Here is a 12,055-nt window from a genome sequence, read left to right as displayed (position 1 = left end):
GTTTTTTTTCTAAATTTGTTTTTTTTTCTAGCCTACTTTTTAGTTCAATTTTCAAAATTTCCCTTTCGTTGAGTTAATATCAATGAATGTTGCCAATATTTTCATGAAATTTGGTTCTGTTTTATCAGAAAAGTACCGTAGATTCAAGAATAAACCTAAGACTATTATGTAACCTTAAGTATTAATCTTTAACGGTAAATGCCCTAACAATTTTAGAGTTATTATACTCTTGAAAAAAACAAGGCCCAGAAAAAAAACAGTTTTTTATCTGGTTTTTTTTCAAGGTGTTTTTTCACACTAGAAAAAAAACAGTTTTTTCGCAACACTAGTCTGAAGGCCATAGATATTAGACTTGATATATTGGTGTAGCAGGTGAGTTAATAACTAGAAAATGGTGATTGTATGTATTGCCATTTGTGTAAAAGCAATACATAGTTATATTGGAATGAAGGGGCTTTATAGCGATGCTCTTTTGTTTTATGTTCAACATTTCGATTTTATATTTAGGGATACGCAAGTCATCACCTATTATGTTTTCATCGTTTACGCCTTGATTGTGTTTGCATTTGTAGTTTGCAATAATATTGTTGAAATGTTTTGGGTCGTTAACATCAAACAATAATCTGAGCGGTTTGGGTGTTGTTTTTGGCACTTAGTGGACAGATTTGCCCCTAGTTAGTGGTGAGGCCTAATTTATTCTCAGTCGGATAGGATTAACACAAGCCATTTGGCTCTCTAATGAATATCTATTAGTAGACTAAAGTTTCTTAATGGGCTACACTTGGGACATATCACAAAAATGGGAATAGTTAGAAATTGAACTATTACAAGGCTGATGATGATCACATAAGATTTACCGCTGTATAATATAGGAAAAAGAACTATGACCCCTTTCAAGTATATTAGAATACGCACTTGAACTAAAGCAAAGACCAAGAGAGCGTAATTTCACCCATAATTTAGTCTAGATACAAAAGATATAGTGAAATATTCTAGACTGATATCTAAGGGGGTTTAGTACTCGAAGGGGTGAAGGGGGGAGGGAAGATTAATAGATTCCTTTGACTTTGGATATAAAGATATAAGAAGACTGAAAGCACATTTATTCTTGTAACGTCAGATTTTTTGGTCCATTGTGTTATCAGATATTTTTTATTGAATTCATGATATGAATGGTCTTCAATCCACTGGGTATTGTGTTTTTGTTGCTATTTACGTTTTTTGTTTGAGTCTGTATTTTTGTTCGAATTCAGCTTGTTTTTATTTGCAAGAGCGTTGAGCAAATCTTTTGAGAGGAATGGTTAAAGAAAATACAGTAAGACGGTGCAGCTCATACAATGCGGATTAAGATTGTTTCAAGTGAACAATAACAATTATTTTGTTTGAAAATATTTTTGCTGCAGCACGGGTTATTTTTTTAATTGTTTTTTTTTTAATTGTAAGGTGGATTTGAGAAATCTCTGATACTAGGACTTGTTAGGTGATAAAACCTGCAGCCCACTTGATAAGAAAAAGAAGTCTGATAGACACGTGTCTGACCACTATCTCACCTAATGGTAAGAAACGATGTGGAGGACGTTGTCAAGAAGTAGCCTATTTACTCTTGACTTAAAGACTCCCGCTCTCTACTTAGTTATTTCATTCCAGACTATGACTTTATCAAACAATGTCTCCACTCCATCTGATCTTTCCCGTTCGGCTTATCTATCTATAGATCCTTTATGCAAACCACTTTAAACTATCCAATAAAGAAATAGACGTAGAAAAATGGCTTCACATGATAAATATCTTACTCAGCAACTCGATAGTGCCTTATACGAGCTTCAGAAAAGTGCATAAAACCTCACTTGTTGAACGTGATCTAGAAATACTTCATTTTATGATCCCGCTAGAGAAATTGTGATAGGTGATAAGTTGTTGGCATTTTTCTCTACTCAGTTTCAACGCCTTTGTTATTTCTTTTTGAAAGACTAGATCTTGTTGCTCGTTTGAAAAAGATTTGTGGTTTAGTCAACTTGATATGTGGGTACTGCCGCCTTCATCTAGTGATCTCGCGACTACTGTGCTGTGCATGGGGTCTGGAGTTGCTTCTAGGATTGGGCCGAAAACACTTAAATATTTTAAGAAACTCTCAAAGCTGTTACCTTTTGATTAAAGTTAAGATCTGTAGCTTATCCTTTCTTGGGATATGTGACTTTCCCTTCCTTCAAATGTTTTCTTTGTTCCTTTTAAATCCAACTATTTTTATATGCCTACCGAATTTAACTCTTTGGGGTGTAGGTAGATTAGGTATTGTTTAAACGTGAAGTGGTATAATTGTAAAATTCAGGGGTAGGAAAATACAATACCTCATGTTATTATGTTTATTATACATCGTAAAATGACACTCCAATGGTATCAGGAAGTTTTAAGGTCTCTCGGACCTGGACACTCGAAATTGACCTCTTCTAACAATGGCATGTAACAATGAGCGCCATGTTTTTATGTTTTTGGAGGAAAGCTTTCTGAATGAAATCCTTGATATATTGCCTGAATTATTTTTGATCTACTTGACTATAATTTAGGTCTATCGACTTAAAGGTGTAAGCACATGTTATGGTCATACCAACTTAAGACAGAGGCAACCCTTAGATTGAGTTCAGTGGCATGTCATAGGAGTGACTTATGTCCAGGAGTGGTCTAACAAGAGCTGTCTGTATTCTGTACTTATAAAGATAATCATTCATGAATTTCCAAAATTTAAGTCAAGGATATTGACAACATACTTATTAAATTACTTATTGTCAAGATTTTTGTCGTTACAATTGTGTACTATAGTTCGGCCATTCAGAGAATGCGTTCCTGACACGTCGCGATTGAACTGACGACGTAATAACATTCATTGATTATTGATATAATAATGTTGTTTTAATGCTCCTCAATTGTTAAAACGGTAAACAACCAGCAAAAATATTTTTATCGTAACTGCAACGCCATTGCAAAGTTACGTCGTCAGTTCAATCGCGACGTGTCAGGAACGCATTCTCTGAATGGCCGAACTATAGAACGTTTATTATTAAATTAGCATCTCATTTTTATACGTTCTCAAGTGTACTTGGGTAATATACTCCCACGCACACATTCACAAAATTATTACAATGTACGTACAATTTAATATTATTACCAAAATAACTTGTCACAAGAAAATTGGCAAGGAGTTGACAGTGGCAATTTGATAAAATGAAATCATGAACATTTTCGTGTCATTGAAGATTTTGCACATAATAATGGGGAAAGGGAGAATTCTTTTCTTGTATGTAACAATGATTTGTGTATTCTGAAAATATAATCTATCTAGACACGTGTAAGCAAAATTGATTTGTTATAAATACTTACAATCCCAATATTGATGGGAATTCTGTTATGTAGTAGCTTAGTTTACTATTTAGATACTTTCTTGCCACTTTACCAATATAGGATACCAATGTATGGAAAATACACGATTCCAAATTACACAACTGACCACTACGTTTCCAATAATAAGCACGTTTTAGTAGATATCAGATTCATTGTACATTGGTAAATATATTGCAATTGATTAAGCTCAATTAAGATAAGTCTTAAGTCCATCTGAAACTCATTTACGCACCCGGACAAACCCTTATACACTAGGCTTTAGGCTACGAAGATCGTCGATACTCCTTTAATTAGATCTCTAAGGCCTCATTTACGGAGACGCGGGGCGTCGCGCGTTGCGTTGAGCGGCGCGGCCCGCATTGAATTCAAATATATGGCGTTGTATGAGTGAGTACGTTTACGGAGAAGCGATTTTAGACGCGTTTGTTTGAATTAGGGCGTTTTTCGCGGCCGAGCCCGCGGATGGCACCGACGCGTCCCACGCGGCGTTTATCGCGGCGGCGCACGCAGCGGCAATTCTCGATGAAGCTATGGCCGAGGCGGAATCTTCTGTCAGTCTTATTTAGAAATCGCGCAACTTATATAGAAATGCTGCAAGTTGCGACACGTGCGCTCCCATCAAAGACTACTATATATTATAATATGGCTCCCATCTCTCGCCAACATAAAACCAGTCGATTTGATCGAGACGAGCGTGCGCCGCCGCGATGCCCGCCGCGTGCTGCGCTACACGCTAGAGGATTCGCCGCGGGCGCCGCGGCGGGCACCGCCACGCTTCCCGTCTCGCTTCTCTATGAACATGGTCGTATATTGCTATAAGTTTATGTTTACGCGTGCGATGATGCGTGCCGCTTCACGCGCCGCCTCACCGTAAACAGAAAAAACGTCCGACGCGCCGCGAGACGCCACGCCACACGCGACGCGATACGCCCCGCGTCTCCGTAAATACGGCCTTAGACGCGTTTGTTTGAATTATGGCGTTTTTTGCGGCCGTGCCCGCGGATGTCACCGACGCGTCCCACGCGGCGTTTATCGCGGCGGCGCACGCAGCGGCAATTCTCGATGAAGCTAGTTCCAATTTTTCGTCATTCATGCTGGAAGTTGCGACACGTGCGCTCCCATCAAAGATTACTATGTATTAAAATATAGCCCTAATCTCTCGCCAACATAAAACAAGTCGATTTGATCGAGTTGAGCGTGCGCCGCCGCGATGCCCGAAGCGTGATTCGCTACACGCTAGAGGACTCGTCGCGGGCGCCGCGGCGGGCACCGCCACGCTTCCCGTCTCGCTTCTCTATGAACATGGTCGTATATTGCTATAAGTTTGTGTTTACGCGTGCGGAGATGCGTGCCGCTGCACGCGCCGCCCCGCCGTGAACAGAAAAAACGTCCGACGCGCCGCGAGACGCCACGCCACACGCGACGCGAGACGCCCCGCGTCTCCGTAAATGAGGCCTAAGCGATTACGGAAATTCAATTCATAGAGTTTCATTCACGTTACCGAAACTTTGTTTGCATAACAGTCGCTTAGAAAACAAAATCAGGAATCGATGATTTGTGTAAGTTAGTCGTTTATAGAAAGAAAGCTGGACGCTGGTTAACGTACGAATAACTTTAAACGTTTTGAGGATAATTGTTTAATCTTTTCAAACCTACTTTGAGAAATAGCTCCCTCCTAAAAATATATCGATATAATATATTATAGTTTTAGAAGTATGCTACTGCAGAACTCTCCGTCATCTTTAAGCTGTGCCCTACCGGGTCCATATTGTGTCCACCTTATAAAATGTACCACCTGTATGACATATGGAATACTTAAAAAGAATTGAGTATATCCTTTTCTACGTGAGAGGAGGTCTGTGCTCAGCAGTGGGGCGATAAGAAAGCTGATGATGATGATGAAGAAATATCTACTTGTAGTGTGAAGTTGTGTGAAATGTTGTATAAACAATTTTCTTTTTGTTCCAGACATAGTCATACCATCACTACTTATAGCAGCGTTGTTCGTCGGCAACGCTTTAATCGTCCTCATCATATATAAATATAGGAAACGGTAAGTTTTATATACCTTAATATCATTGTACCTCATAAGTACCTATTAGATCTCTGCGAGTAAAAGGACTTTTAGGAAATCCACAAGCATGAGTAGTTGATACTAGAAAGCTATAGCAGCCTGTCCTAGAAAAACATCCAAATTAAGTGACTTTTCCTTTTTGGGAAGTGGATTAAAAATAGTATCTATACAAGGTGTTGATTTGCATTTGTGCCATAGTTCAGGAGGAGGACATACAATACGTAAATAATCGATTGGAATTACAGTAGATGGGAAATAACTAATATGCACTGCTTTTTCGGTCATTGTAATGTCGTGGTATTTCCGAAGTAATCCAATTTTATGAATGAAATTTATGAGTGATCGTTGCGTATGCTTTGTGTTTGCGTTTGTGTGAGGGTGCAGCACGGGTTTAACGCCAGAAACCTACGCGCCAAGTTTAAATAAGGCTAGATGACATTTACGGAATTCCGAAAAAAAATTAAAGAAAAAAAATTACGTACCAATTTTTTTATTGATTTGGTTCGAGAATTATTAGCATAATTACCTCCTTGAATATGGCACGGATACAAATCAACAGCTTGTATATATTGTAATGCTTGAATATTTAATCTAAGGCTATTTACGCTTGATAATTTTCTCACAAAAAGTCTAAATTACTGCACTGATTTCAATCCTTGGACCAGAATCTACTCATGCCTGTATAACTTTTCAATCAATGTTGTTTGTTTTCTTCACTCATACTTTTAAAATCACATACAATATTTCACATATTCCTTCCCCATCAGTAGATGTACAAGTAAATCGTCATATTGTCCACTCGTGCGCACGAGTTAGCATGCGGGTGACGGGAAGTCGGTCTATTAGCGTTGATTCGACAATCGACCGCGGACAATCATCATGCCATGCTTGTGTTAGTGGAAAATGGACTTTATGTCCAAGAAAATAGGGTTGGATTTAGTGTGGAAGTTTTAGTGTACCTATATTTTTAAATGGGAATTTTGGTCCTATATTTAATGAAATGCATGAAATTTTTAGGAGAAAATAAATTGAAAGCAATATGTATTTTTTATATCGTTTAGTTTTCTCTGAAAGATTAATTTTTTGATTTCTTTACTACTTTAGAATAGAAGCAAACCGAGGTCACGATGAAGGCACATTTTCGTTTTTCGCTTGGCTAAATTGGTGTAAGAAATCCGTTGGAATTGCATAAACTGACTAATCGATATTCGATACCGTTTATTATCGATTGAAAATCATCGAAATGAGTTAAGGTAATCAGTTATCTTCGTTGTTTGGTCTAGGTATAACTTATTATTAAAACAATGTATTTTTTAATAAATGGGTCGATATTTTGAAAAAAGTATGTATATTTGTACATGTGAAGGAACATTTAGTGTTAGCTATAATTATTATTATTTACCAAAGCTAGATGTAGAAATTTAACAGTAATTGACTAAAAGTAAATTAATTATATGAGTTATTGACAAATACATAAACAAATGTTTTACTTTACGTAGATACTTTAGCCTGATGCGTAGAGTTGTTCAGTAGATACTCTATTATTCTTGTTAACAATAATACTATTCGTTTTACCAGACAAAACCCATTACTGAATAAAAATTACACTTCGTCCTTGATATTTAGTATTATAAATAGACCAGCTGAAAATAGACGCCTATTAAGAGAGACAGTCAATTGTTTTATAACAAAACTTGCCCAATTTACTCTAAAACAAAAGTTCTAATTTAACTTTAAAAAAATAAACAACCTTAACAAAGATCTAAGATATTTAAAACCTTTCTTAACTCGTAAGACTTAACTCAAAACACTCAAACGTTATTTCAAGCTGCGTTTTGAATGCCAGCTGCCGATTGCAACTGCCGATCGCACTTGCAGCGACTGCATGAAATCGATCGATATCTGAGGGCGACTGCACGTGCTGCTGCCGCTTCGATCCAAAACAGTTTTATGTAAATACATACAAACCAGTAGTGCAGCTTCGGCCGATTTCATGCAATCACGGCATGTGCGGTCGGCAGTTGCAGTCGCCAGTTAGGATTCAAAACGTACCTTTAGTTCTACCATCTACGTAAATGTGACTAAAGATAGAATGATTCAAACATCATTCCTTAAAATTGAGCAGAGTTTCAGTATTCGACCGGTAGAACCTAATCAGTACCTAACTTAAACTTCTGTAATACTGAATTCAGCATTAACAAAAGTTCTTTCAATGATCCCATCTACCTAGTCGCCTCTTCATCAAGATAATACAAGTTTATACCTTTATTTAGAAGGGACCTTCAATGAAAGGCTTAGTAATGCAAATTAAGTCGTTTACATTAAGATAAATTAATTAACTAATGAACGGAATTTACATCTCGAAGATTCTCGGATTGAGTTTTAAGATGATGTTTATTTCAGAATTTAGTGTGCATATTAATAGCAACTGAATTTTTAACCTATCTGTGTTTTGATAATTACCTTTTATATGAATTAATTAAAATAAGTGCATTTTAAAAATTTATCTACGTTACTTTATGCCTCTTCATGCTTATAAAATAAACTGTGATGAACTTTAATTAAGAAAATGACATGTAATAACCTTAGGGCCTATGCACACCGCGCGCTTATATCCTAAAACAATAGGTACGTTAAACTTTTGTATCGCAAAAAAAATACAAGCTTTAAAAAATAATAATTTTAAAATTGTAAAAATTTAATTTTTCAACGAGTGGAAACGACATGCAATATGATTTTTCAAACAAAAGTTCAAACAAATAAATGTAGGTACTATCACCGACACATAGCTAAGGGGAATGATATACTAGCGTTTTTAGATCATATTTTTTTTTCTCGTTTATCAATGATAGCCGGTAATTCCAAATTGTCCGTTCGAATAGAAATAAAATTGAAAAACAAAGCAGTAATTATGGTTCTTGTGTGTTCTCTGAATCTCTTGGCAATATAACAAAGAAACATTTTCATATGTATTTATCGAATAACAAAATACACTAATTGGTGCTTTTGAAACTGAAAATAAAAAGATTGGGTAGCTAAAAGAATAGAGAATTGTAATTAGTCTTCTGTAAGAAAAATGGCACGTTCTGCTGTAAAAAAAGAAAGCTACAATATCACTAAGGTACTGCACAAACCTGCTACACTAAACTTTATACAAAAAATCTATCGAAAACTCCGCTGCGAGCTGTAGGTATCTATCTATTAAACTAACAAAAAAATTACGGGACTTCCATCACAGAAAAAGCCTTTTTCTAGTCAGTTGTACCTATGCATATAAAACAATTTCATTTGATAGTTAAAAAACGTCAGATACGGGCGTTCGGAAATTCCATTGCGCGAATAGAGGCAGTCAAAGGCTCGAGTGTGTGCACACCCTTATTCATATAAAAAGTGCAGATTTAAAAACATTGCTTTGTATTTTTATAGACAAAAGAAATACCTAGTGCTATTCATTAAATAAAATGTTAGCTGTAAAAACAGCTCTCAATAAATGAATGTTTTTTTTTTCAGTTTTTCTGTGGTACATTTGCGAAAGAATTATAACTAATAAAAATATGTTGATAATTTTATTTTAGTTTCTAATTGAGTTAGTGAATGGGTTGTAGTTTATTGTTATTTTAGTATTTTGCTTGTAGGAAGTGTTTCATTGAATGTATTATTTTATTCTTTACGCGCCTGGGTCAGCTACGATAACAACGCTACGTAACTAGTTACTGAGGAAGAGTTATTTTTCTTGCTAGGAATCCGGTTTCGTAGAACTAATGTTGGTTTCGTAGCCAGCCAGCAGAAGTAGGCTTTATACTGGTTCACCACAACATATATTTCTTTTATAATCAGAATTTGTGATGTCAGGTATCTACTCCTGGTTACAAAACTTGCTACCATCGTTTCTCAACACTAATAAAATCAATTTTGTCCACAGAAAAGAAGGCGATGAGGTCGAAGATGAGTTTAACACCATTCCACTGAGTGTCAACGGCAACGTGCATAATGCCGGCAACGCGGTTTAGTCATCTTACTACACAGGACGGTTTCACGCGGACGACTAAACTTCCCACTACGGAAGAAACGCAAGTTGGCCTACGTATATATACGAGTTGACCTACGTAATATACTAGATGACCTACGTATATCTCCAGTTTGGCCTACGTATATGTACAAGTTGACCTGCGTATATTCTTGCGTAGTGGATAGTGAATTTATCGAGACTAGGAAGACAAGATCATTGTTTAATTTGTAACTGACGTCGTGTATACATTTTTGTAACTGTAAATCGAAACGAGAAATATTAAGTTTTATGGTATTTGTCACAGATGTTATGTTCCTTTAAACATCTTAATTATGTCAATGTCACGCTAAGAATTGGTTTAGCTTTGTAAGAGCAATAGGTTTTAGGTTATTTCGATCATGTAAGTAGTAACTTTTGTGATGTTAGATAGCGTCGTCGAAATTAATTTAAAACTGTGCTGACATCATTTCTTTTCGACGCAGTTAATTTATTAACACACTTTAAAAGTGTTTCACGGCCATATAATAGAAATAAATAGTGACTGTTTAACCTTCAGATTATCTTGTTGCCGAGTCTAGATAAATACAAAAGCGATTATGATAATGCATTCAAAAGATAATTAAGATTACAAGAAAGATACAAGTTTTATTATGTCTTTAACGTAAAGCGAGGTGATTGCTGAAGAAAAAAAATCTAATTACAACTACAGCAGCATCATATTGACTTTAATTAGTCGTCGGCGTGCAAGCGTTCTTAATTGATTTGAACTTTGAAGAACGTATGTTGTTGACAGCTCGGTGGTCCGGTCGTGTCTCCGGTCTGTCGACAGCCTAAAGTAACACGCTTTCAATATCCAACATGGCGACGTCGCCAGGACAACTTGGCAACCTGTGTTAGCGACTTTATTTAATAGGATTTTATATGAAAGTAAATAACGTCGTTGATACAAGTCGCTGTGTTGTCTAATCTAAGCGTATTAGGGTTACCTTATTTATTCGTTAGACTCAAATAGATCGCGAAATAGTCCAAGTTTAATCTTTCTTAGGACCCTTTTAGGTATTAAGTAAGGACTGATATTGTTATAAATACTCTATTAGATTTTTTTTTATTTTCTATCGCACCTTCACTGGCTCTGTTGTCACGTCAATTAAGTACCTAATGTTGATGCTTGATCGCTCTAGGCTAGTCTATGCTCTAGGTACCTTGTGATTATAATTTCTTCTGTAATTGTTGATGTTTTTGTATTTGGCGGAGTATGTATAAATTCTGTAATGAATAAAAAGCACTTTATCTTTTTTGTGTGTTTTATTGTGTAACATCAAGACTAGCGTGAACGAAGAATATAAGAGTGTAACCACATTATAAGACAAATCCCACATTACTGAATAAAAACTTAAATCTCAACCCGAATGGGCCTGCACTTTCACATTGGCGGATTTTCCACACTGTTTTTCCAAGCTGCACCGCTCGGTTCATACAGTCAGTGTACGCGCGACTGCTAGCAATTGAAAACTATTACTACCAGTAGTACCACGGGAAACAAACGGGACTATGAAAAAAGAACAGAATGACATTAAAATGCGCCCTATAGATTTTTGCTGCTCGAAAAGTCACGCGCTCAGTTTCCCGCCCGTGTGAAAACGCCGATAGCGGCTACATAACCAGAACTTACTCTATTGACACTTATTCTGCAGTCTCAATCCTAGGAATCGAAACTACAATCGCAAGAGCTGCAGTCCACAAGATAGAAGATAACAACAGAAACTAGCTGAGGCCCACGTATCCATTTTCTGCAAATAACCTTCATTAGTAAGTATACTTACTACTTAATGTAGGTAAACCTATAAGATCTGAGAGTTCTAAATCCTAAATAAACTAGTACAAATGAGCCGTTAATGAGCCTCCATGAAATCTTTTATCACACGATTGATATCGGAATTAATTAAAAATCTTTTTTTCATTTAAATCCAACTTATAAATGAGCTCCGACCTCACCGTTTTAATTAATATCAAGAGAGAAAAATTCCTGCGAATTCTCGAGTAATTACAAGTGGGTATATTTATCGGAATTCCTTATTTTCTTGCCATCAACCCTTCGGATTATCGAAGTGGTGTTTCGGTAATGGTTTTGCGAATAAAAATGTCGAAAGCAAACATTTTTAATTTCGCCGCGATCAAGTGTAATAGGCCCTCTGCAAAAGTAATGTAGGGCTGTCAGGTTGCCCATATCGAATTTTTTTATCGAATTTGCATGACATTTTTATTGGTGATCTATTCGAGTGTGATTAAGTGTGGCATGCCTATTTGAGAGTGAAAGGTAGGGTTATTAAGCTTTTGAGGACTTCGGGGCTAAATGTCACCTCGTTGGCAGGTAGGTAGGTACTTGCAATCAAAACGCAGACACTAGATCAAGTTTGAGTATTACACTTTTATTTACAGATTTTATTAATAGGTTTAAAACACATTAAATATGTCGACTAAAATTAAGTAAATTCAAGGAACTAGAAGTGTTTCTATATCAAAAAATAGAAACAAACACTACATGAACTCGACAAAATCCACATTAATAGTCCACA

At 36.3% G+C, this 12,055-nt stretch overlaps 1 protein-coding gene across 2 annotated transcripts in view; it reads left to right on the top strand.

Moving 5' to 3' along the window:
- LOC124645918 overlaps window positions 1–10,774 on the top strand; it is a 135,004-nt gene extending 124,230 nt beyond the window's left edge. For both annotated transcript variants that reach the window (XR_006986287.1, XM_047185897.1), the window contains 2 exons: window positions 5,365–5,449; window positions 9,393–10,774. Coding sequence is in view for 1 of the 2 variants with exons in the window: in XM_047185897.1 (XP_047041853.1) it covers window positions 5,365–5,449; window positions 9,393–9,480 (173 nt within the window). In the remaining variant the exon portion in view is untranslated. The remainder of the gene's footprint in view (window positions 1–5,364; window positions 5,450–9,392) is intronic.
- The last annotated feature ends 1,281 nt before the right edge of the window (window positions 10,775–12,055 follow it).

The sequence above is a fragment of the Helicoverpa zea genome, chromosome 3 (genome assembly GCF_022581195.2).
Source record: "Helicoverpa zea isolate HzStark_Cry1AcR chromosome 3, ilHelZeax1.1, whole genome shotgun sequence".
Lineage (NCBI taxonomy): Eukaryota > Metazoa > Arthropoda > Insecta > Lepidoptera > Noctuidae > Helicoverpa > Helicoverpa zea.
The sequence above is the reverse complement of the archived record's forward strand: the minus strand, read 5'-3'. Positions and strand labels throughout refer to the sequence as shown.